At 39.2% G+C, this 27,581-nt stretch overlaps 1 protein-coding gene across 5 annotated transcripts; it reads left to right on the forward strand.

The window, feature by feature from the left end:
- Positions 1-251: 251 nt before the first annotated feature.
- Positions 252-27,154, forward strand: sptb (spectrin, beta, erythrocytic). Of its 5 annotated transcripts, none has more exons than XM_026285927.1 (38): positions 252-551; positions 1,585-1,643; positions 3,801-4,039; positions 11,351-11,502; positions 11,593-11,766; positions 12,476-12,582; positions 12,693-12,773; positions 13,120-13,235; positions 13,325-13,437; positions 13,528-13,715; positions 13,807-13,924; positions 15,438-15,596; positions 15,735-16,037; positions 16,164-16,314; positions 16,431-17,301; positions 17,412-17,549; positions 17,676-18,435; positions 18,629-18,831; positions 19,462-19,552; positions 19,676-19,822; positions 20,071-20,340; positions 20,495-20,719; positions 20,826-20,915; positions 21,120-21,404; positions 21,571-21,701; positions 21,856-22,060; positions 22,215-22,438; positions 22,655-22,805; positions 22,924-23,168; positions 23,256-23,394; positions 23,480-23,564; positions 23,662-23,858; positions 23,969-24,042; positions 24,129-24,192; positions 24,417-24,673; positions 24,816-24,989; positions 25,104-25,146; positions 25,246-27,154. In XM_026285927.1, the coding sequence occupies exons 3-38, from the start codon at positions 3,883-3,885 to the stop codon at positions 25,429-25,431; spliced, it is 7,074 nt and encodes a 2,357-aa protein (XP_026141712.1). In that variant the 5' UTR covers positions 252-551; positions 1,585-1,643; positions 3,801-3,882; the 3' UTR covers positions 25,432-27,154. The 5 variants fall into 5 exon arrangements, with proteins under 5 accessions (XP_026141712.1, XP_026141713.1, XP_026141711.1 ...); XM_026285928.1 differs by having other exon boundaries at positions 252-547; XM_026285926.1 differs by lacking the exon at positions 1,585-1,643.
- The last annotated feature ends 427 nt before the right edge of the window (positions 27,155-27,581 follow it).

The raw sequence follows: 27,581 nt of genomic DNA on the forward strand, positions 1-27,581 counted from the left end.
CTACGCTAAACTAGATGTATAGTGGAAAATAATTTCTTGCTCGTGTAGTTTTTTTGTTGTTGTTTTTTGTTTTTCGCAATAGAACGAAAAGCCTAATCTCTACGGAGAACTAGAAAACCGCAAACAAGCAACAAGTGTTAACGTGTAAAATAACGACGTAGCTATCCATACTGGCACAATTCCCTATCGATCAGAAGCGAATTGTTAATAATTGGGGGTGTATTTATGCAGGGCTCGTGTTATTGCATTAGAGGCGAGCAGTGGAAGGGTGGGGAACGCCTTTTAAAGTCAGTGACTCTTGACAGGAATGCGCGTCCCCTGCGCTCCTCTCCGCGGGTCTGCTTTATTTTTAACTCTTTGGGTGGGTCAAACAGCGGCTGAGGAGAATGAGCGCCCCTGCGCACTCCCTGCCCCTGCTGCAGCTCTCCTCCACCGTGACCTAGACCTCAGCGCCTCTCATGGGATCATTACTGCCCTTCAAATAACGGACTTTATTCTAAAGACATCGACAAAGAAGCGTGTCATTCTCCAGGATTGTTTTTGAGTTGTAGGTAAGTTTACTGTTAACATATGAAACTCATAGACATCCTATCTTCAGTTTGGGGTTCCCAGTGTCATTTGATATTAGATATTTGTTTCTGGTTTTGTTTTAATCACATTATAAATATATTTCTGAATAGAAAAAGTATGTTTAATATTGGAGTGACGTTTAATTAGCCTTTTGTTCCTTTCGTCAAAGTATTGCACTCTTATGAGAAGTGCAGCGACCTGTTGAGCACTGAACCGTGTGATCAGTACAGATAAAAACCCCTTTGAGAAAACATACTGGATACAAACCAATGCAAATATGTAAGAACCGTTTTTTTTTTTTTTTACATAACTGTAATTATCTGTTTTTCACTATGAGAACTTGACGAAATATGATGATTACATTTATATTAAATTGAAACCTATCAGCTGTTCTTCTATATTTTCATTAATTTGACTCTGTGAGCAACTCTGAGGTCCAAGCGGGACATTAGCTGAGTCAATCTTGTCCAAATTGGTGGACCACGTTGGACCAGAAACAAACCAGCTTGTTAAATGTTTAGTCAACCTGGGTTTTGGAACACAGATCAGTTTGGGCACTTAGAAACTAGCCACCATGTTCCAACAGTTAGCTATCAGCTGGACTTTCCAACAGATGATCAACGCACATTCAGCCGGTCTCTTTGTTTCTCATTGAATAAACAGAAGAAAGCAATTTCACAGCATTGGTAAAAGAAAAACAGCTGTCACTAAGCCTCTGAAACATTAAAAGTTTGTTAGCTGTTTCAAGCTCACCTTATAGGGAGAACTGCTGTGGTGTAAACACCATTACTTACTGCCCAGAACTTCATAATATGACCAGAAAGTTCATTCCAGGAATAGTTTGTGTTATTCTGTCTATTAATGGTATTGCTCTGTTTGCCTGAGCTGAACTCACTGCATCTTTAACAGAACAGTTTATTCAAGCATTAAAATCATGTCAGCCGTATTTGTTTTCAGTGCATGGAAAGGAGCAGCATGAACATTCCTTGAAACATTTCTTTTTGTGTGTTTCAGAATAAAGAAAGTCATGAGGGATTGTTGTGAATAACTAATGACAGAAAATCAGTTTCAGGGTAAACTTGTTTCTTCAAGGTGGTGTCTTTACCCACAATTTACTTTCATTTAAACACAGAATACTCTAGTTCCATAGTGCCAGGCTCCAGCTGTTCCTGCAGTAACATGGCACACACAGTGCGTCATGATACATACCACACCTAAGTCTGGCCTCTCCCCTCACACATGAGAGATATAACCCGCTGTGTCGGCTTCCTGGACACTAGATAGAGTCGGTTGCAGAATTTGAGAGTAAACACACCGTGACATTATCATGGCTGTGATAGATATTTTTAGCTAGAGATACTGTACAGCTCTTAAAGTATTTCAGCTACAGTTTTTATTTGAAAGTTACTGCCAAATAGACTATAATGAATATCCTAGAAATGTCCAGATTTAATAATCTAGCATTTGTAGATTTAGAAAAATTAAAGAACGTCAGGTTGGGAATGACATTATGACACGATTTTCTCTTTTAGGTGAATAATTTTTTCATAGCAGTCCCTACTGCCCTCTTTTTTGGTTGAGATAGTACATACTTCGTCATGTGTGCACGTAAGCATATTGCAGAGACAGAGACACCATAAGCAGCGAAGTTGTGCCTCTTGTGATAACGGCTTTCCCGCTGGTGGGTGGAGAATAGTTCTTTGATAACACCCCCCTGTGCTGGCCTGATACTGAGAGAGAGAGAGAGAAAACGAGTGAAAACCACCATCACCACTCTTTCTGACACCTGTTAGTTCTCCCCTTCCTCAGTTCTTGAGCCAGATGTTGATTGTGACGCCTGGCATTGTTACAGTACACTAACCCTGATCAAATTAATTTGGTCCAGTGCTTTTCAATGGCCTAGATATCTGGAGCCAACTAGAGCAGAAGCTTTGGATTGTCTCAAGAAGTTCACGCTAATGTTTAGCAAGATTTTCCACTCTAATTATATGACTTTGAGACAAACCATGCAGGCAAATATCTAATTACTTAGCACGTGATGAAGTAGGAAAATTTGTGAAGGGTGCACTTCACATTCTTTAACCCAGAGGGGTTGCCCAGCCCCCTGTTTAGGGTGATAAGACTACACATGAGCAACATGCCTCACAAAGATAGAACTATCTTAGTGGCTAACCTTGACCCGCAATTCCACAGTAGCACGCGAAAACACACACCCTCGTTAAGAGTGACGGTTAGAGGACATGTGCTGAAAATGGCGGCCTTTGGAATCTTGAGGGTGTAGAGAAACATCCTATAAGGAAAACAGATATGGTATATATTTATTCATTGTATTATTTATTTATTACTTATAGATGGGGACAAGCAGAGGGGTAGGTGATGATAGGAGGATGTGCAACTGCAAGAGTCAGTTTTTGGCATAAGTACCACCACAAATTTGCACACGTCTACTTTCATAAATATTTCTTCCAGTCATGCTTCAGAGTTCAGACATATGTTTGTGACCCTGGAGCACAAAACTAGTCTTAAGTCACTGGGGAATATTTTTAGCAATAGCCAAAACAACATTGTATGGGTCAAAATTATAGATTTTTCTTTTATGCCAAAAATCATTAGGATATTAAGCATCATGTTCCATGAAGATATTTTGTAAATTTCCTACTGTAATGTTATTCCAGACAGACTGGATGATGATGAGATCAGATCTCTGTTTGAAGCACTCGCTGTTGTCAGACTCCTTGTGCAAACTTCCTCCGTTATTTCCTTCTGACACACTACAGCAAAAGATAGAAATATAACTGACTTAAACCGTTTTTTTAGCTTGTGAAAATATTAGTTTTCTAATTATTTTTGCCACCACTGCATATAAATAGGCTTATATAATCATGGTATGTGGGACACAATAACGGGCTGTTCACAGAGATTCCCACTTTTGCATTCTTGTACTTTAATGTTTTTCTATTTAAACATCTCAAACGTCTTTTCCAGTTTCTTGCACATGACAAAGTGTCTTAAAAACTGAACTCTCTAGTTCACTCAGGACCTTAGGTTGCCTTTTTTTCCTTCACTGCCCATGTTTTGCATTTTTTTGTGTGAACAGCCCCTTAGGTACAAGTATCTAAATATAGTGTGGTGCAAAAGAAATGTAAAAATGTATGATGGTCACTTCGGTGCAATATCTGAAAAAGATAAATGTGCACTTAAACTTCTCCTGCATCTCTTTCACCTTTCAGGTGATCCATCTCTGGCATTCCACGGTCTCGTCTTCGTGTGGCCCGCTGAGGTGTTTGGTCCCTCTCATTCCTCTTCATCTTGATGGCAACTATGACCTCCACCACAGACTTTGACAATGCTGAAATCACTCAGCAGTACAGCCGCATCAACACCCGCTTCGAACTGTCTGACGAAGAGCTCGACAACGACAACAGCTCGGCCAGACTGTTTGAGCGCTCGCGCATTAAAGCACTTGCAGGTGAGTCATCTCAAGTGACATAAAACTGAGCACATGTTGCTTTGGCTTGGATATACAGAGTCCACAAATGTGCAAATACATATACAGACGTACAGACATTTGAACCCTATCCTCTCCTGCCCCTCTTGACCAGCCTGGATCATTTGCACACACCCAGCCTTGGTATGACTGAGCTGGACAGCTGCCCTGCCTGTCTGTGCCCATAGCTTAGATCTCCAGGATGGTTGCAGGAGCTTGTAATTTTTGGCACACTTGTGTGGTCTTCTGCTCTCAGAGACAGCAAGTTTTAAATAGATATTTCATGACCAGACTGGGTAATCCACACAGGCCAGTTATGCAAACCGTTCGAGTGACAGTACACTATCATCATTTTTTTTTTCTGAAGAAAATGTGAGTGGTGCTTCACGATGCTGTTGTTGTTGCTCGGGTGTTCTGATTGGTTTCTATGGCATTTTTAGGAGGTCCCTTACTGGGGACAGATGTGGCCTAATGGTTAGAGAGTTGGACTAGCTACCTGAAGGTTGCTGGTTCGAGTCTCGGCCTTGGCAGGAGTTGTAGGTGGTGGGGAGTGAAAGAAAAAGCACTCTCATCCACTCTCAAAATGTAGTGCCTTGAGTAAGGCACTGAACCCCCAGATGCTCTCCGGGCGCTGGATACATAGCTGCCCACTGCTCCGGGTGTGTGTTCACTTCTCACTGCTGTGTGCGCGCACTTGGATGGGTTAAATGCAGAGCACCAATTCCAAGTATGGGTTACCACACTTGGCAAATGTCACAACTTTTATTTTTTAACTTTTTTTTATTGGTCCAAGTCAAAGCTTCATGGAAAGACCTCTTTGACTGCATTAAAAAAATATAGAGTTTTTGCACCCATTTTGGGACATCTCTCTTTTTCGTAAATTTTATCATTAATATCTACCGTAACAGAATATTGCTTTATAGCTGTGTATATCTACATTAAAAATGTCTATAGAGTGTGAAACAGTATACAAGTGGGAACTGAATATATAGTTTTCTGTCAATTAAAGAGATTCACCCAAAAATTTAATTTTGTTGTTCATTTACTCAACCTCTGGCCATCCAAGATTTCTCTTCAGTAGGACAATAAAGAAGATTTCTTGCTGCATGGTCCTTGGTTATTCGTTAACTTGAAAATCTGTGCTACTTGAGCCTTGAACTGTTTCAGGAAGTTCAGTCCAATTTGGTAAACTGGTTTAAATAGTTCACCAAAAAGAACCAGTTCAAATGAATGATTCGTTCGTGCATTTACATCTTGTATGGCCTGAGGATGAGTAAATTAACAACAAAGCTTTATTCTGGGTATTATAATTGCTATTACCGTAAATGAAAATGTACTATAGTTTAAATTGATATTAAAGGCAGTTATCTGAACTTTAAAGTGTTTTTTTTTCCTCCACATATGTAGGATTGAAGTACATTTTTAAATTTTCATAATTACTTTGAAATATGGTTATATTATATTTGGTTAAAGTGTACTGGTGAACAGTTATGGTTGACTAAAATATACTGTAATGTAATATAAATTAAAACTTATATGTTGTGCATTTAGTTTTGTGAGAATAAGTTATGTTTTTTTTCAGGCTAGAGGTCTTTCTGTTTTGAAATGTATTAGCCATGGTGTACTCGAAACTGGCCTGCTTCTTTAAGCCAAGTGTATGTTGCTGAGCCAGGGGGAGTGTGATGTGTTCTGTCGGAGCGTCTGTGCTCTGCTCTTTCTGTAATGCAATCAGAGAGAGTTAAAAAGCGAGGGAGGGCGAGCGAGCTAGCGAGCGAGAAGTGGTTCCCATTCTTCACCGTTGATTTACAGCTTCTGAACAGACATGCATCCCTCTGAGTATACTAAGTACACAGTCATTAATGCATTTGTAGTTTGTATTTACATCAGGGCCCAAACTGCTTATGCACACACTTACAGTTTGACATCACATTGTATTTGTAAGAAATCAAAACATACACTAGCACGTGTACAGCCATTTTATGAAATTTTAGATGAGTTTGTGCGTTGTGGGGCGTACAGGAATGGGGGCATATTATATGCATGGCTGGGGTGCTGGAGAACCACTTCATGTGCTGCCGGGGAGAGGTACAACAGCATCACTGCTAAATGAGGAGTGAGTGAGTGAGTGAGGGCGGGAAGGAGAAAGAGAGAGAGGGAGGGAGGGCAGGCGAGAGGAAGAGAGAGAAGATAACAGGACTCGAGACAGAAGGAGGGAAGAAGAGGGTCCTGTTTGTCTCGCTCATTCCCAGCCTTGGGTGTTGGTTAAGCGTGGTGAGGATGAGCAGCCCCTGTTTGTGTCGCACGGTGCCCGTGAGCCAGACCCGGCTGAGGGAGGTCAAGCTCAGCTTGAAGACCAGCAGAGAGACCATTGCAATCCGCCCTACCCCAGTCGTGCGAGAAGTCAGCAGCCGGCAATATACCACGGTTAAAGAAGTCCCTTCCAGGACCAATGCACCAGGAAGTCGGAGCAGAAGCACCCCGCCAGTTTACAGGGCCCAGAGCAGGGGGGGCAAACCTAAAAGTACCCACATTCGGGAACCCGAGCACCTGCCAGAGAGAAACGGAACTTTACTGGGCATCGCACCTAAAGCAGCGCCCATGACTCTTTCTACAGTCTCAACCTCATCATCCTCTTCCATCTGCACCCCGAGGGGACTTCGGCCCTCACCTCCACGCTCCTCACCATCTTGCCCCCTGTCCCCATCCCGGAGTATGAGACGAGCACGCTGGCTGAGCTACAGTGCTTCCAACATCTGCTTCAACAACTCCATCCTAGATGGGCGGTTTAGACAACTGCAAGGTAGTATCCTGCTGGTTTTTTTTTCTCCCATCTTCAAAAAGGGGGCAGTCTTTCCCAGCATAGCCCTCCACCCCACCACAGGGGAGTCATTAGGTAGAGATCCAGAATGGGAAGGGCGTTAAGGTGGTATGCTTGATTGTTTTCTGTAGGGTGCTGTGGGAACTGGTTTGTCTTTTCATGTGCAGTATTTATTAATTTCATTATCTATGCTGTATGTACGGCCTAATTGCTCACTGCATTACCTCTAAATATTTAATGGCAAACTCATACAAATGCCATTCAGTGGAAAAAAATACTTCTTGCCTCCCACCACATCAATCTTTTTCTTGCTGAATTACAAAGTGATTGGTAGACCAGCAGACAATCTACTTCTTGTCTTCAGCTATTCCTACCTCTTACAGAAAAAAATCATTTTGTCTGATTTTGGGTATTCAGCATCAAAGGTCTCCTACCTCACTTATTCTCTGCTGGCAGCTCTGTTTATTTTTAGAGAAGTTGACTGTCACTGTTAATTTGCGTAAAACTGTGCTTCCTCTTTCTCTCCGATGAGAGTTTTCTTTTAATGCTGTGGAACAGACAGAGGACAGTACATAGTCATTTTTCTATAACTATCACAAATGTTAACATTGCATATTATGTTTCTACTGCTCTAGTTAATGGTGTTTGGCATGCATCACTAAAATTCACGCTCATACTTAGGGTTATGGTTTTTTATGGAAACACGTTTTAGAATAAATAAAAAATGAAGTAATTGTGAGGTTTACAATAGGTTACAATAAGAAATATAGTAAGAATGAGATATGAAGTCACACTGTAAGATCTAAAGTCGCAGTTGTGAAAGATAATCATAGTTGGTCACTATAAAGTTGAAATTTTGAGAAATATAGTTGCAAGCCCCTAAGAATTGAGTTCTATGTAAAACGGAGCAGTTTTGTTCTGATGGACCATAAAATGGGTACTTATTTATATTGAAGGATATATCTGTTACTTGTGACATTGTGTTGGTAAGAACCTAATCTTGTAGGTCCAGAGCTCAAACAATGACTCAGGTATGAGAATTTAGTGAGACTGCAGGTCACATCCAGTGGGGGCCTACTGCGGGGGAGAAAAACACTGGCTTGTTGTGTACAGGGAAAATCCATCAATATGAATATTTCACAGACCTTACATGTGAGCTTGAGAGAATATCAGAGATCAGCAGGGTCCTGGTGAAACAAATTCTATTTAGACTCACTGCGGTTCTAATGGAGAGAGAGAGAATCATTTAGAAGAGGTTAGCCTACAGTCCTGCTGTACAAAGTGTGGACAGGAAGAGGAATCATTTGGCAGTAGTTTGATCATGAAATATGTAGTGTTTCCAAGCTTAGCTCTCTTATTATGCTTTAGCACATCTGTAGCTTTCGTAACTCTGACAGGAACATGGTAAATTGCACTTTAAAAAGTGAAACTGTGCAGTTGTTTTATAGAGCTTTATAGAGCTTCTCCTACCTGACCTGATCCTTTAAAAATGTTTTTTTTTTTTTGGTGTAACCAAATAAGTCAAGGTTTGTCTGGTTAGCATGGCCTGGTCTGGGTGGTAGATGTGATACTTGGAAATATAGCTGCATGTAAACATTAACTTTAATGATATGAAACATTACAGGATTTGTACATTTCAAATGTAAATTTTTATGGCAAAATGAAAGCTATTTTGTCTTTACAGATAGACTGCCAAAGAATGTGCTTTTGGTCCAACACTGTTATAAACAAGTATTTCTTTATTTTTAAAGCAACAGACTAGGGCTGGGTGGTATATCGAGTTTGTACGATATATCAATATTTTCTTTATAATCAATTCGATCTGAGGCAATACCATTTATATCGATATACAGTAGTTTAATACGAGCGCATCTGAAAATATAGGGGAGGACACAGACTGAGCTGCTTCGGAAAAAGTGCATAATCCAATTTGTTCTAAACATGTTACAAGCTTCATATTAAGGCCTTTAAAAACTGGCAAGACATACTTTCATTTTGCATATTAGTTTATATGTATTGACAGAAAGGTTTGCATGTGCCGCTGACAAGAGACACAGACTATTCACACTGTTTAATGTGTTTGAGATGTGCTGTCTTCCTGAATGCAGAACTTACATTTCACTGGTATATTGTCCATCTGTAAATTAGGGGTGCTCTGATCACGATCGGCCGATTGTTATGCGCAATCTCATCAGTAAAGCCGGTTCTCTAATCAGCGGTAAATTCCATCAGGTGCATGATTTCACATAGAGCAACTGTTACTACACAGAGCTATTGTTAACTGAGAAGCTGCGCAAATTCACGTTCATTTTCAGCATTTATTTGCGCATCTTCTGACGAGATGCGCATTAACGATGAGCCGATCGTGATCGGAGCACCCCTACTGTAAATGTTAGAAGGCCAGGGAAATATTCTAATTTTTCTGTCAGAAGTGCATGAACCTTCTGGGATTCTCTACCAGTGCGACTGCACTGCCCCGTGTCACTGTTTAGAATGGGAATTTTCTCATGATTTACAAGTAGTTGAAAACATTAGAGATATTGTTAGTAATCAGCTGGACAAAATATAGAACACTAGTGGTTTTTGGACATTTTACTGCAAATATCTTACAAATTGTACCTTTAAAAATGAAAATACAGTGAAATACTGTATATCAAAAATCGGCCAAAAAATACTGAGATATGAATATTATATGATATGATTTTCTAGGCCAATATGGATAGGAGCTATACTCTCATTCTGGCGTAATAATCAAATAACTTTGCTGCTGTACCATGGTTGCAGCAGGAGCAGTGATATAACGCAGTGCCTGAAAATAGTCCCTGGCTAGTTTGTGTAGTTGCAGCAATAGCAGAGTTGCTGGGGACTATTTTCAGGCGCTGCGTAATATCACTAAACAGGAAAAATATTGAAACTTTTTGGTCATTTTTGAGCGAGATGATAATGGTCTAATCAGATTGAGTGATTTATGCAAATCTAAGCTAAAAGGGCTACCGCCAGACCCGGAGATTGTCTGAATTGATTAGAAAACAGTAAAACTAAACTGTTTAACTCTAGGGGAGTTGGACAATAAGCCTATTTTCAGAAAAAGTGGAGTGTTCCTTTAAGGTGTAAGGCATGGGTCAACAGTGTAATTATAAATGTAATTACAGAAATTAATTACAGATGCAATTACATGCAGGTATTTAAAAAAAAGTACAAATAAAAACATGTATACATACTATAAGTGCATTGTATCAAATGATTAATTTAAATGTAAGTACATAATATTTGAGGCCACCTAATATAAAGTGGGACTAAAGCACAAATCCATTTGCCAAAACATGCCTTTTTAGAATCTTATTCAGAAAATATGGCAAAACGTCAGTGTTGTAGGTGAGATCAGTTCATTTTAATCCAAATCCAGACCAAGACCTGAGAAGGCTGAGTCTGATTCAAGGCTGAGACAAGAAGAGGGTCAAATCTGAGACAGTTTAGCTGTAGTTTGTGCATGGGAAGGTAATCTAGATTGGCTAAAAAGCATGCATACATTCTTCACCCACGTAAGATTATAATGTTTTAGTTACATAACAACTTATAACTTAGTTAACAACAATCCCACAGGGAGCGTTTCATAATGTCTTTTTCTCCCTTCTCTCTCACTCTGTTTTTTTTAGCTCTCTTTTTGTCATTTCCATCCCTCCATCTTTCCAGGTTCCTGCAGCTGTAGGATCTGAATCATTTATGAAACGCATTAAGAATGCACAATTTTGTTATTTTTGCAGCAGAAACTTAAATATATGTCGTGCTGCATTAAACTTGCTGATGAGAAACACATGGACATACATAAATCTACACTATGAAGAATATAAATACATAGATTATATTGAATAATCATTGCATGGTTGTGACAGTCTGTCACAACAATAGGGTTTAAATAGGGTTTTGAAGGTTTGAGTGTGAGTTATAAAAATATTCCATGTATGTCTTGTCTCCATCTAAATGGGTGAATCTGAAGAAAACTCCAGAATTCATAAAAATTAAGCCTATTTTTATGGCCATTAAGATTTTATGCTTTGTGACATTATTTTCAGTACAGTTGAGCACATTCACAATTACACACATCTACAGTAATGGATTTTAAAAAAAAAACATTTGAACATTATTATTGCACAATTCTGAGTAAATATCATTACATTGTTTATTGTACTGAATTAAATTTAAGATGATATGAAAATGAAAATGCTTATTGCCATAAAATTTTCACTCTGCCAAAAAAAAAAAAAGAATATTATTGGTCCTACAAATAGGCCTATTTATTTATGCAAATTATATATTTTTATTTTATTACTTTTATTCTGATATATTCCTGAGATTCAAAGAATTATTTTTTATAATGTAACCATTTACATTATTTTCCATGCAAATAAATCATCAGATGTGAATCTAGGCCACGTCAGAGTAGCTGAATGTTTTTCCCTTGCTGTACAAACTAGATGAGCGAGAGGCTGTCCAGAAGAAGACCTTCACAAAATGGGTGAATTCAATATTAGCCAGAGTCAGCTGTAGAATCTCAGATCTCTATCTAGACCTTCGGGATGGGAGAATGCTCATCAAACTACTGGAGGTTCTGTCAGGGGAGAGACTGGTGAGTGTCAAGCCTAGATTTGTCCACACCACAATCATTCCAAGTGATTCCATTAATATCTTTGACTCTCAATCTTTTTCCACCCTTCAGCCCAAGCCAACCAAGGGTCGAATGCGGATCCACTGTCTTGAGAATGTGGACAAAGCTTTACAGTTTCTAAAGGAACAGAGGGTGCACTTAGAGAACATGGGATCACATGATATTGTAGATGGGAACCACCGGCTCATCCTAGGCCTTATCTGGACCATCATTCTTCGTTTCCAGGTCAGCCAATTATTCTATACTTTTTGACCAAATCTATTCATTCTGTGCCTCTAAGTATAATTTAAACCAAACAATAAGGGGTAAGCAAAGTTTAGATATTAAAAAATAAAATAAAACATTTTCAGGCCATAAAACTGAACAAACCAAACCTTATGATACAGTGGACTACAGCAGAGTTTTTGTATTGTGTCTTTGGCTGATAGGAAAGCTTACATTTATTTGCCTGATTGGAAAAGCTTTCATTTATTTTTACATCTCTTATTTTGATAGCTGGATATTTTTAGCCCAGCTACTTCAAACAATATAGTCTGCTACACAATTCAGTCCCTCAAAAATTAAAGGAAAAAGACAGAAATGGGAATTGTTGACTGCTCTTTATTCTGCCTGCTTACCACAGTGATGTGCAAACTATTGAGACATAAAATGTCAGAATCTAAATAAAGTAACAATGCATATTTCTCTGCTCTGCATATCCAATAATGGATGCTCAAGGGCAACTTACAGTAGCTCTTCTAATTAATGAAAGATTTAGAGTACATGATATGTCAACCAATATTACAACTTACTGCTTTTAAATGCTTCAAATCAAAAAGAATGTCTAGTTGACCGAAATACAAAAAGAGGTCCAGAAAGAGGTATGAATATAGTTTAAATGCACATGTGGGATTTATTTCATGTGGGTTTTTGTTCATTTTCTTTTCTTATACAGATTCAAGACATTATAGTAGAGACAGGACAAGCTGACCAGACAGGCCGGCAAGAGACCCGCTCAGCCAAAGATGCACTGCTCCTCTGGTGCCAGATGAAGACTGCAGGGTAGGACAACAGTGGTCATACTTCAATAGTAATTAAGCTGACAGCAAATCCTCTATTTTTATGAGAAATCTGTGGTTGCAGATTTGTCTGAAGTCGTTTTGTCTCTGCAGGTACCCCAATGTAAACATCACCAATTTCACCACAAGCTGGAAAGATGGCATGGCTTTCAACGCTCTCATTCACAAACACAGGTGATAAATATAAAAAATTTTTAGGACAAAATGTACATATTAAGATCAAAGATAGCTTGTGGGGTTATTGTTTAGTGGTTAGGAGACATGCATTGACATACACTGAGCAGATGTGCTCATATGGATAACAGCTGTCTCTTCTACACACCACTGAGATTAAATGGAGAGACTCTAAACCTTTTCTAGACCTACTCTAGACCATCTTGTGTTTCTTAGATTTCTCTAAGAATTTAGATTAGATGTCTTAGAATTTCTAGCAACCACTGATAAATGAAACTGATCCTGTTCCTCTGCATAAGACCCTTTCAATAAAAATTGATATAACCTCTTCATTTCACTCTATCAGGCCAGATTTGGTGGATTATGGAAATCTACAGAGGTCCAATCCCACTCACAACCTTCAGCAGGCCTTTAATGTAGCTGAAAAAAAGCTTGGTGTCACCAAGCTCCTGGACCCAGAAGGCAAGTAACACCTGCTGACTATTAAGCCAAACATTTAATAATTATCCTCCCATTATAGAAAAAACGAATGTATATTTTATTGTTTGCAGATGTATTCACTGAGAACCCTGATGAGAAGTCCATAATCACATACGTTGTAGCATTTTACCACTACTTCTCCAAGATGAAAGCTCTGGCAGTTGAGGGCAAGCGAGTTGGCAAGGTGTATAATTTGAGCTAGTCCGCTCCCATGTGAATTTTATGTGTTTATTGCAAGAGGACATTTTAATTGACCTATACTCATATTCTACAGGTGCTAGACCAGGCCATTGAAACAGAGAAGATGATTAAGAAGTATGAGACATTGTCATCAGACCTGCTAATATGGATTGAGCAAACCATTATTGTGCTGAACAACCGCAAGCTTGCTAACTCCCTTACAGGTGTCCAACAGCAACTTCAGGCTTTCAACTCTTACCGTACCGTGGAGAAGCCACCTAAGTAATTCAGGCTATTTATGAACAAATGTCTCTTTTTTTTGTAGTAAGCAACCAACTGCTAAGCAACCAACTTTTTAACTCTAACTCTTTAGATTTCAGGAGAAAGGCAACTTGGAAGTACTGCTGTTTACCATCCAGAGCAGAATGAGAGCCAACAATCAGAGAGTCTACACACCTAAAGAGGGTGCACTGGTGTCTGATATCAACAAGGTAAGATGCTAAGGTTAATGCTGCATTGATTTAAACTCAGGAATATGAATTTCCAACCTCCAGTGAGCGAAGGTGCAATATAATGCCACTTGTCAGGCTTTGAACATGACCCTATTTCTGAACCTCTATCTGTTAAACAGTCTTTGCCTTTTTATCTTCTAAACTTTGAACAATATAATATAAAGTGGTTATCTGGTGAGACTGAGTAGAAATATCCTGTATCCAGGGGCGGACTGGCCATCTGTGTGATCTGGAAAATCACAGAACAGCCGGTACTCCAGGACCACTAGCCAAGCATGCAGTCATCACCTGTTTTTTTTTTTTTTTTGCCCATTAATCTGTTTTACACTCCAGTACTGTAGGTGGCAGCAATGCACCTTTAAGTTGGATGCCAGCTGCACTGGCCATGGCCGCCAAGTAAGGAGAAGAAGAAGTGTAAGAGTAGTAAGAAACGAACAGCAAAGACGTTAACGTTATATAGAAGAAGCATAGAAACAAACAAACAAACAATATGCATAACATGGCCGCGGGTAAAAAAAACTGAAGCCGCTAAATGTCCCAAACAAACTGAAATATATAGCAATATTTTCCAGCAGCAGCACCTCGCAGTGATGATGAAGAGGGACAGAAAGATGAGCGGGTTCCAAAGGCAGATCTAGATCCAAGTATGGAACATACTTGAGTTACTAACAGAGAGTTACTTGCTAGAGATGATGTTAAGAAGTGATATTCAGGTTGCTACATTTTTAATGATTACAGTAGTTAAAACAGCTAAACTTCAACATTTTAGCTGTAAAATGACACATGCAGTAGCTAATATTAAAAATATGTTGTGCTTTAAGTTTTAAAAATGTTGGTAACATTACAGTTAATGCATGCAAACTTTTTCATATGACTTGTTTCTGATTTTGAATACAGAAGTTACATTTGTAATGGTGTATTTTCATTTAGATGTGGTATTATGATCTGTGCAGTAAGATAAAGTACTGCATAAATTAAGATTATTAATTAATAAATTCATTTTAGGACTGCATGGAATAAAACCAGTTTTTTTTGTTTTTGTTTTTTATCCATTCCATCGTTTGTTAGACCAAGAGCAGAGAAAGACACCCACTCCAGCTCAACATCTAGTCAACATCAGTGCTATTGCTATAAATTGAATGGTATAGTATCATGAGCCAAAATTAAAGTCTTGTGACACTCATGCCAGGCGTTATTGTTGTTGTTGTCGAGTTTACGCGCGCTGATTGTTTTGGGCCGGGCCTAGTCAAAGTCCAGGGCCGTTTTTTAGTCCCAGTCCGTCCCTGCCTGTATCTTACTTTAAATGGGGGGCACAATAAGCACAGTTATATCAATAAATCCATGAAAAACATTGTTATGAAACACACCAGTTATTCTTAACCACTTTGTGTTCATTTTCTGTAGGGACGGTGACAAAAATGTAACATAATAATAAATCAAGTGGTCCGAGAGGCTCTGAGCTGTGTGTGTGTGCCTGTGCCTGTCTTCTTAGGCATGGGAGCGGTTGGAGAAGGCAGAACATGACCGTGAGCGGGTCCTAAGAGATGAACTCATTAGGCAGGAAAAGCTGGAGCAGATGGCTCGTCGCTTTGACAGGAAGGCAGCTATGAGAGAGACCTGGCTTCAAGAGAATCAGAGACTGGTTACACAGGTAACTCACTATCCACAGCTTTTATATAAAAGATGAAAGGTGCCGAGAGCCTTTATTTATTTAGATACCCATCATTTCATGGTTGCCAACACCTGCAGATTGACATTAATGATCATTTTTTTACTTTCTACTTTTAAGGATAACTTTGGCTATGACTTACCAGCAGTGGAAGCAGCTAAGAAGAAACATGATGCGATAGAGACCGACATTGCTGCATATGAAGAACGTGTTAAGGCACTGGTGGCCTTGTCTAAAGAACTGGAAGCAGAACGATACCATGATGCTAAACGCATTGATGCAAGAAAAGACAATATCTTGAGGCTGTGGGACTACCTGCAGGAGCTTCTGAAAGCTCGCAGAGGTCGTTTAGACAAGAACCTTACCCTTCAGAGAATCTTCCAGGAGATGCTCCACATCATTAGCTGGATGGATGAAATGAAGGTAGGTAGGACCAATTTGTAAATTGTGTGCTTGATTTATATGCTCTGCTTAAATATAATGGTTGTAACTCATGTAACTGAAGCAAAACCACATTATCAATCTTCTAATGTGTCATTTGTTATTCAGAGCCGACTATTGTCCCCAGACTTTGGAAAACACTTACTGGAAGTGGAAGACTTGTTGCAGAAACATTCATTGCTAGAAGCAGATATAGCAGTGCAGGCAGAAAGAGTACGATCAGCCAATGCAGCTGCTCTTAAATTTGCCAATGGTGACAGTGAGTACAGTTGAATCCTTATATAATAGATGTGATGCACTCTCTGTAGTCTTTTTTGTTGCAGTTGTAACACATTGTGATATTGTTATTTTACTTTGCTGCTCTTAATTTTCTAGGTTATAAACCATGTGACCCACAAGTAATCCGTGATCGGGTACAACACTTGGACCTGTGCTACCAGGAGTTGTGTGCTCGGGCAGCTCAGAGGAAAGCCAGACTTGAGCAGTCACGACGACTTTGGAACTTTTTATGGGAAATTGCAGAGTTGGAGAGCTGGATTCGGGAAAAGGAGCACATCTTCTCCTCTCTTGACTATGGTAAGGACCTGACCAGTGTGCTGGTACTGCAGAGCAAACACAGTGTCTTTGAGGATGAGCTTGCTGCCAGACAGGACAACTTGAAGCAGGTGATGGACGAGGGAGAGAGAATGATTCAGGCCAAGCACTTGGGTTCCCCCAAAGTACAGCAGCGAATGGATGATGTACGAAATCAGTGGCAGCAGCTGGAGGAACTGGCCGCCTTCCGTAAACAAAATCTGCAAGACACCCAAAGCTTCTTCCAGTTTCAGGGTGATGCTGATGACCTCAAAGCCTGGCTAGTTGATGCTATGCGGCAGATGAGCAGTGATGATGTTGGGCATGATGAGTACACTACACAGCGACTGCTCAAGAAACACCGTGACTTAAGAGATGAGGCTGCTAAGAACGGAGCCACAATTGACGCTCTATCCAAACAGGCCAATGCACTTCCTGAGGAATTAAGGAGTACACCAGATATCCACGGGCGTCTGAACGATATTCGGGATATGTATATTGAGCTTTTGACCCTCTCTGACCTGAGGCAGAAGAAGCTGGATGACACCATGGCTCTTTACAAAATATTCAGTGAGACAGATGCTTGTGAGCTCTGGATGGGCCAGAAGGAGACATGGCTGGTTGGGCTGGAGACACCAGAGAATTTGGAAGATCTAGAAATTGTACAAAATAGGTATTGCTATTAGTTTTATGAACACAGAGACAGTACTGTAAGTGTGTTTCATAAACTGGGAAACTATTCCAATTTATGCCACTGTTATAAAATTTTCTGTTTGTTTGCAGGCTAAGCATTCTTGCCCAGGAAATGGGTAATATGCAGGCTCGGGTTGACAACATCAATAAAGCAGCCAAACAACTTGAAGACAGCAGACATCCACAAACAAAACAAGTGAAAGACTGTCAAACTCGTCTCAATAGGAGGTAAGAGTTATAATCCTGGATGTGAAATCCAAATAGAAAAATACTTTATAAATAATCAGCAGCCTAATGTACCTTTGTACATTAAGAATTTTCAGTAAAAATTGTCCTTTTTATCTCTTCTCATAGATGGGAAGCTTTTAAAGCAATGGTAGAGGATAAGAAACACAAAGTAGATTCAGCCCTCAGCCTACATAATTATGATATTGAATGTGATGAGACAGAAGCATGGATAAAAGAGAAGACACGGGTCATTGAGTCAACACAAGACCTTGGGAATGACCTGGCTGCAGTCATTACCATTCAGAGAAAGCTCTTTGGCATGGAAAGAGACCTTGCTGCCATCCAAGATAAGTTGGATTTCCTGCGTAATGAGGCCCAGAAGCTTGTTATGGACCACCCAGAGCATGCTTCTGATATACTTGCCAGACAGGAAGAGTTGGATGCAGCATGGGATACCTTGAAACACACCCTGAAAAACCGTGAAGACTCTCTTGGGGAGGTCAGCAAACTGCAAACATTCCTACAGGACATGGATGATTTTCAAGCCTGGCTTTTCAAGACACAGAAGGCTGTTGCATCTGAAGATATTCCTGATGGTTTACCAGAGGCTGAGCATTTCCTGAGTCTTCATGATGCTGTGAGAGCTGATATGGATAGCCATGAAGAAGACTACCACCGTGTGAAGGACACAGGAGCAGCTGTCATTCAGGGCCAAGAAGATGATCCTCAGTACCAGCAGCTGGAGCAGAGGCTGGACGGTCTTGATAAGGGATGGGATGAGCTGCACAAAATGTGGGACAGCCGCAAGAGCTTCCTAGATCAGGGTCTTGGCTTCCAACAGTTCATGAGGGATGCCAAGCAGGCTGATGCCATCTTAAATAACCAGGTATACATACATTCAGTATTCATCGGATAAACATTGTAATGAAAACAGAAATTTTGGGAAACCCAAAATCTTGCCAACATTGCTACCTCCTTAATATTTTTTGCAAATAACCTCCAATTACAGCTCCATAATATTGTTCCTCACTTTTTATTTGCTATCTCTTTCTGTGTCTTTTTCCTGTACTTTTTAAAAGGAATACACTCTAGCCCACATAGACAAGCCTGACACCCTGGATGGAGCAGAGAAGGCCCTGAAGAAACACGAGGACTTTGTTACCACCATGGATGCTAATGAGGAGAAGATACTCAACACACTGGAGACTGGTCAGAGGCTGGTGGACAGTGGAAACCTTTACTCAGAAAGGGTCAAAGACAAGATGGGCTCTATTGAAGATAGGTCTGTTTTTTATATTATTTCACCTATTTTACTTCCAAGGTCAGACATAAAACATATTTTACATATAACATTCCTCTTTGACCTAGCCCTGTATAAAACATTTTCAGTTCAATAGGATCTAGCATCTCTACATAAAACAAGTTAATTATTTTGCCTATTACTTATCCTTTGGACCAGTACATAAAATGGAATGACAAGAACATTTAAATCAAATAATTTACTCTTGTCAACTCACAATGTCAGTGTAATTTAGAAAGCAATCAAAAGTTTCTCCTCAAACTTCATGTTAATGCACCCATGAATTTGTGCTGAATTGGCAGTGTGTGAGAGAAGCATTATACTATAAAGGAGTAGCTCTATTTCCCCTATTAGCCCAGGCAGTCTGTAGCTCCTTAAGATGGGCGCCTGCCCTGATGGGTATTGATCTCTATGTGAAAGTATACCTAATCCATTGGCTTATGTTGCTTTTTTAAAGTGTTCTCTCTGCAGTGAGAAAATGGAGGAGTAAAGAAAAGCCATTTCAATGTCTGCCAGTATTCACATTTAACCATATAAATTTCTTACAGCACTCTGCACTAAAGGCAAACCATTAAAAACTTATGTATTTACAGTATGTGTATATTTCTTCAGGTACAACAAGAATCGAGACAAAGCCAATGAAGTCTCAGGGAAACTGAAGGACAACAGGGAACTTAAGCACTTCCTTCAAAACACCCAGGATGTGAGTAATGCTTTACTCAAAACGTTCATATATGCAAGATCTCACACATTTGTTTCTAATATGAACATATAGTTCTTTGTGACCTTTTCTCTTATTCAATGTACATTTACTTCTCTTTTTTAGCTTACACTGTGGATAAATGAGAAAATGCTGACTGCACAGGATACATCATATGATGAGGCTCGTAACCTCCATAGCAAGTGGCAAAAACACCAGGCCTTCATGGCAGAACTAGCATCTAACAAGGATTGGCTACATAATATTGATAAGGTATATGGCAATTTTATATGGACTTTAATAAAGCACTGCAGTTGGGTTTCCGAAGTTAAAAGCAAAAAGAAAAAAAAAACATCCAATTTTCATACAAGAATTATTTTTACAATAACTTTAAACATTTAAGGACATACCTACCTTGAGCACTAATTTGTTATTAAACAATATAAGATTCTGTTGAAGCCCTAGTATCAATGTGTTGAAATGACTGAAAAAAATTAATATTTCAACCATGCTCATATTAGGAGGGACAGGAATTGATGGAATCCAAGCCTGAGTTTGAGCCCATTGTCACTGATCGTCTTGCTAAGCTTCATGAACTATGGGATAAGCTGGAGAGCACCACACAGGAGAAGGCTCGGCTGCTTTTTGATGCAAACCGTTCTGAGCTGTTTGATCAGAGCCTTGCTGACCTGAAGAAATGGTTGGCTAAATTGCAGCAGCAGCTCCAGGGTGATGTGGATGAAGAAGTTAAGGATCTTACTAGTGCCAACATCTTACTCAAGAAACACCAGGTGTGACATTAAATGTGTTACTTTTTCATTGTTTTTTGTCTTCTACAATTCCATAGGGTACCTCATGTGAAGCCAACTATGGTCTGTGCTTTGCCTTTCCCTATTCTGTGATCATTTATACAATACTGCTTAAATTTGCCCTATTCTCCCCTAGATGACAGAGAATCAAGTTCGGGATCGTGCACGGGAGCTCGAAGAACTTCAAGAAGCTGTACAGCAGCATGCTTCTCTTAGAGAGGACCAACCTGAGCTTGAAATTGAGCAGCAGACACTTCAGAGGGATTTCCAGGAGCTCTTCACACCTCTCGCCCAACGCAGGGGCAAGCTGGAGGCCGCTAAGGCAGTGCACCAGTTTTTCAGAGATCTTGCGGATGAAATAGTATGTGCATGCCTAGCATTACAGCTTCTCAGAATGCATCATTCGTTTTTGTTGATCTTTCTTCCTAAAGAATTCTTACATAAAAGTTCTGATTTGCTCTCCTCAGCTCTGGGTCAATGAGAGGTTACCAATGGCGATGTCAGAAGAACATGGCAACAATCTTCAGACGGTCCAACTTCTGCTCAAGAAGAACCAAGTGAGTTTTTCATTTTTTCCACATACACTCATAAATCATTCCTAATTATCCAGTTTGGCAGAACACAACATGATCTTTCTCCATCTATGATCTCTGTTTAAACTTGTATTGGAAGTAATTTACATTATATTCACCATGTGATCATGACTCCTTTCATATACATCACCTACCCTTCTAATTACAATCCTCTGATGTCATGCACAGTCTCTTCAAAAAGAGATTGACGGTCACCAGCCACGCATTGATGAAGTATTAGAGCGTGGTCGGCGAATGGTGGCAGCAGCAGAGGGTAGTCCAGAAGAAGAACACATGTCTGAGGAGATGAAGAAGCTTCAGGATCTGTGGGCAAAGCTGCAGGATGAGATGGACAAACGGAGAGCACGGCTCTATGGTTCTAATGAGGCCCAACAGTATTACAATGATGCAGATGAGGCTGAGGCCTGGATAGGGGAACAAGAACTCTATATGATTGCTGATGAGAAGGCCAAGGTAGAGTGTAAAGCATACAGTATTGCTGTTTTATGCTGTTTGTCTTAAAAAAAAATCTAAAAAAATGCCAAGTTATTTAAACTTAGTGCTGGCTCCAAATTTTGTGTGCAATGAAAAGCCATACTAAAATAAACTGTCTCTGGCAATTAATCTCTCTGGGTTGTAGGATGAACAGAGTGCTATGATCATGCTGAAGCGACACCTGCTTCTAAAGCAGACAGTGGATGACTATGCACACTCCATCCAGCAGCTGGTAGACCGTGCCCAGAAGATGCTGGCTGAAGAGCACCCAGATGGGTATATAGGGCTAATTGTCTTTGCACAATGTATTTTATATTGAAATAAGATGGCCAAGCTGAACTGAATGAATCTCTCTGACTTATGAGGCACCTCAGTGTAGGTTAAAAACAGCCCATAACAAAGATTAATTGTTATTTGTCTGTATGTGAAGTGAGGACATCATCCGGAGACAAGGACAAGTTGACAAGCAGTATGCTGGGCTGAAGGAGCTTGCAGAGGACCGCAAAAAGAAGCTAGACCACACATATCATCATTTCTTGCTTAGTCGTGAAGTGAAGGATCTTGAGCAGTGGATTGCAGAGCGTGATGTGGTGGCCTCTTCACAAGAGATGGGACAAGACCTTGACCATGTGACGGTAAATAGGAACTTGTCCCCAGACAAAGCACAATTACTGTCTCGCACACAAAAGCATGTCTTGACATGTGCAATACACAATGTATTCACTCATATTTATGTTTTAGATGAATATAATTACAATCAATATTTTCCTGATTCCATTAATATTTTAGATCCTCCGAGATAAGTTCAGGGAGTTTGCACGGGAGACAGGGACAGTGGGTCAAGAACGTATAGACACTGTGAACCGGATCATAGATGATCTGATTGAAACAGGACACAGTGAGGCAGCAACTCTAGCGGAGTGGAAGGATGGAGTCAATGAAAGCTGGGCAGATTTGCTGGAGCTCATCGACACTCGTGCTCAGCTCCTTACAGCCTCCTATGACCTGCTTAAGTAAGTATGGATTCATTTAATAGATCAAATCACTAAAGACTGCAGTGCTTTTATAAAATCACATTATTCCTACTGACTCACTGTATCTCACATAAAAACAAGCCTATTGAACAAAATTCTAATTATTTCACAATATCTTCACCAGTGTGAAGTATTGTAACGGGTACAGAATTAGAATGGAAAACATTATCTAAAATATTCTGTGAATTTGGTCAGGTATTTTGATGATGGTAAAGAGCTAGTCACTCAGATTGAGGAGAAGAAGAATGAGCTTCCTGAGGATCTGGGAGAAGACTTCAGCAAAGCAGAGTCCTTCCACCGAATGCATGCTGCATTTGAAAGAGCCATCAGCTCCCTCGGCAAACAGGCAAGGGAAACACATTACATGAACAAGCAGTTGTCATAAAAAGTTTTATGTTTTCATCTCTGGCTTGTACATATTTATCTAAAAAAGTTAAGGATTTGTCATATCTCTTTCCTTGTAGGTGAAACAATTCCGGGAGACTGCAACTAGACTGTATGCCCAGTATGCAGGAGACCAGGCCACTGCTATTCAAGAAACTGAAAAAGAGGTTGTGGAGGCCTGGAATGGTCTGCTGGCAGCTTGCACAGGCAGGAGGAAGCAGTTGGAGGATACTGCAGACAAATTCCGCTTCTTCACCATGGTGAGAGACCTGCTGGCCTGGATGGAAAGCATCAGTCAGCAGATAGAGACACAGGAAAAGCCACGGTATGGAAATGTATAATTATAATTATTACAGTAGAGATGTTTATGTTCTTCTTAGTGTTGAAATTTGTTTCTTGTTGTGCAATGAAGAGATGTCTCCTCAGTGGAGCTCCTGATTAAGTATCACCAAGGGATCCGTGCTGAAATTGAGACGCGTGGGCCAAAGTTTAATCAGTGTGTGGAGCTGGGCCGAGCCCTACTGGAACGCAAGCATAAGGACTCTGCAGAGGTAAACAGACATGGAGGGTAGCAGGTGTAGCCACAATGAAGGGTCTGGAAAGGCATTATTTCATGTACACTTCTTGTGCTCACAGATTAAAGAGAAGCTGATGCAACTAGTAGAGAAGAGGAAAGAGATGATGCTCAAATGGGATGAAAGATGGGAATGGCTTAGACTTTGTAAGTCCATAAATGTCAACAAACACGCATTAAAAAAGACACACAAACATACACACTACTGCATATTACAACTGCTTATAATTATATCTCCCTCTAGTGTTGGAGGTATGTCAGTTTGCCAGGGATGCATCTGTGGCAGAGGCCTGGCTGATTGCCCAGGAGCCATATGTGGCCAGCAGGGATCTGGGTGAGACAGTGGATGAGGTTGAAAAACTGCTCAAGAGACATGAAGCCTTCGAGAAATCCACTGCTACATGGGAAGAGCGTTTCTCAGCACTAGAACGTCTTACAACAGTATGTGGGATTTAAACTTTTACACATTAAACTCGTAAATGATACCTCAAATTATGTGAATTGTTTGCATTGGCAGTCACCACTCATTGACTATTAATAATATGTTGTAGTTGGAGCTGTTGGAAATTCGCAAACAACAACAGGACATAGAACAGTATAGACAAGAGGCGGAAAAAGAGAGCAGGTGTATATATATACAATCTTGGTAACACTGTACCTCTCTAACGGCAAATTCCATACTAAAATTTGACATTCAAACTTTGACCTTAGGAGAGAAGACACCGGGTTTGTAGAGGAGTCTTCACAAATCTACACCACAGAAGAACAGTCTCTGGTGAGTTCAGGTTTTTGTAGGAATCTCGTCATCTTTCTCTTCATTAACAACATTCTTCTTATCAGATATTCTTTCACATTTCATGTTGTCATCTCCTATTGCAAATACAGCATACAATACCCGAAAATATAATTTCACTTTTTGTACAGTAAATGTTTGTTAAATTAATACCTGGAATACTTGTTTGAATCTGTACTCAAACTTTGTTCTTTTGTGATCTTCAGTCTGGTTTAGGAGTAATAGAGCCAAGTTCCGTGGGATTTGATGGCACAGCAGGGGAATCCACTGTGCCTTTGATCTCAGAAATGCAGGAAAGTGGCTCACTGGAGCTGGACCCATCCACATCCATCCAGGTTACCAAAGAGTCAGAAAAAGCTGCCACGCTTCCCACTGAATCCTCACAAGTTCAACCAGTCTTGATGGAGGGACTTCTATCCCGCAAACATGAGATGGAGGGACCTAATAAGAAGGCATCCAACAGGTTAGTTGTTGTCTAGAAACAACTAGAAGTGTCCAAGCCATTGACCAGGAATATAAGAGTGAATTTGGCTAAATCAAAAGTAGTCATCATTTTACTGTTGAACTTAATTTAAAACGGTCCACCTTCTCATCTCTTGTCTCAGGTCCTGGAACAACATTTACTGTGTGCTTAAACCTGGGCAGCTCTCTGCTTACAAGGACGCCAAGAGCTTTAGTCACAGTGTCACCTACCATGGTGAGGAACCCCTGAACCTCACCAATGCTTCTTGCGAGATCTTGACTAACTATAAGAAAAAGAAGCAGGTGTTCAAACTCCGGTAAGGGTCTTGGTCATCAACCTTGATATACATTTTTAAATAAAAATGTATTTAAGTGTTGTGAAAAATATTACATATAGGGCTTACTTGTTTTATCCTTGTTCCATTTGCCAGACTTGAAGATGGAAATGAATATCTGTTCCAGTGTAAAGATGAGGTACCCCATTGACTGCTTCTACTGTTCCTTATTAGTTAATATATTCTTTGAAATATGCCAGTAAAAAAACATTAATTATGTATGTTTTTATGACCGCAGGAGGAACTCCAGAACTGGACTCTGGTTATAGAACAGGCATCACAAACTGTAACAGAAGAACCAGTTGCAGGGCCATCGGGAGTGAAGGCACAAAGCCTACCTCCACCTTCTTCTTCTACTCTAGAGGTTCCCTCAACCAAGAAGGAAAAGGAGAAAAGGTTTAGTCTGTTCGCTAAGAAGAAATAAACTCCTGGACAGAATGTGACACAAGTGAAATGGAACAGATTGATAATTTTTTTTTTTAACATTATATTAATTTGTAAGAATTTAGCTATATTGAAATGTAGATTACACTGCTGCCTGTATCTAAGCTAATGAGGTGTTGCTAATGTCCACGAGTTTGCTTTTTTATGTTTTGCTGTGTTTTTCTGATACTAGAGTCACGTGCCACATTCACTCTGTATACAAATAAAAGCACAGGAACCGATCAAATTTAACCAAAAATATTTGTAAGAAAAAATTAGTTATTTTTGTCTTGTTTTTTTTTTTTATGTGTTGAGTTTCTTCTAGGCATGCTTCAGTATGTATTTTGACTATAAATAACATGCTTAGTTTTGTTAATCTGCCTTATTCCTATAAAATGGTTGCAAATGTAATACTGTGCTCTTTGCATCGGAACTTATAGAATTTAAACAGAGGATGACATAGGAGAGGTGTTTCTTTTTGTAAATGGTCATCAGCTAGCATGTGTGATGATGAAGGTGTTTAACACTGTACTATTGTGTTAACATGCACTATATGCAATAAGCACAGTGTTTAGTGTACTTTTAGACTTTTTAGGTGTTTTATTTTTCTTTATTCCAACACACATTAATATTAATATTATAATAATATTCAAATGTGAACATATTAATGCCATTATGTATGAATGCATTAAGAAGTACAGTCATGGTACTGAAGAGAATACAAAGATGAGAGAGGTAGCTTTTTTTCTTTCTTTTCCATAACCTAAACTATGTTGAATGCTTTAGCAAAGCATGAACTGATATATTTATTTAACATGGTGCTATATCTTTAAGATAAGAGTTTTACCCTCTCATAACTCAGGTTCCCCACTATTAGTCACATTATAAACGCCCTTACACAAGGACAGAAAAAACATTATAAGCATTTAAATGCATCTCTCACATTATCATAACAATGATTAAAATATATAAGTGATGTAAACAGCTTAGAAAATGTAGTATAAATTAAACTTGATGAATGAATGTTTGAAAACATGGATAATAGTGTTTCATACGAATATGAATGTAGAAATAATGGAAAAGGAATGAAAATTTTTACCTGTAACATAATAACATAACATTATAATAATAATAATAATAATACTTCAACTTCCTTAATACATTTAAACTTAATGCCCATATTCTGATAATTCTAATTAAATATTCATTTTACATAGATGAGTTTTTATCACAAGTTTATAAAATGTTGTATCAAAACAGTAAAACAGTACATTGAATTGAAAACAGAATATTAGTGTCCTATTTCCAAAGGGGTCCTATTTCTTTTTCAGTATTATATTAATATGTAAGTATATGTCCACACTGTTTCTGTCAGGCACTGCAAGCTACAAGCAATGTTTTTTTTGTTTTAATTTCATTTTCATTTCTTTTGGGTTTTTTTTTTTTTGCGAAGGTCAGTATGGTGCTTTATTAAGATGGTGTTTTTTGTTTTGTTTTTGGCCATTACATCTTGGACCTCCAAATCTTTCTTCTCTGGTTCTGGTTCAAACACACTTCAGTTTATGTCAAAATGTACTCCCTTTCAACTAATATGCCTCCATTCTCTCTTATCCTTTTATATCTGTATGTTCAATGCAAAATCACATATAATAAGTTGAAAGCAAGTTATGACTCATTTTAGGAGAATGAAAATCAATAAACTATTTGTTTGCAGTAACCATTAACCATTGTTGTCTGCTTTAAGGATTTGTAGTGTGTGTTTATGTCTGACTCATCTTGCTTGACTGATAAGTGAGTATTACACCGTTTATCAGGTAAAGTTGTATCAAAATTACTGAGGAAAATGTTATTTAAAGTTAATGTTAAAACATACCGCTATTGTCCTGTAGAAGACACTGCTGTGCAGATCAAGTGTGAGAATGTTGTATGAAAAAAGTGATGTTTATTTCAGAAATTCATGTAACGTTTGTAACATTTACACTACACTACTATTACTTAGCAATAAAACTAATAAGTTTATGCAGACTCAAGATTATGTTGTGCACAAATTAAACGTCATGAACTCAAATTACGTATTTTACAAAACATACATATAAATACAAATAATTACTATTAAATCTACAGTAATCGATGAACCAACAACAAAAATTT

The sequence above is a fragment of the Carassius auratus genome, chromosome 17, assembly GCF_003368295.1.
Source record: "Carassius auratus strain Wakin chromosome 17, ASM336829v1, whole genome shotgun sequence".
NCBI lineage: Eukaryota > Metazoa > Chordata > Actinopteri > Cypriniformes > Cyprinidae > Carassius > Carassius auratus.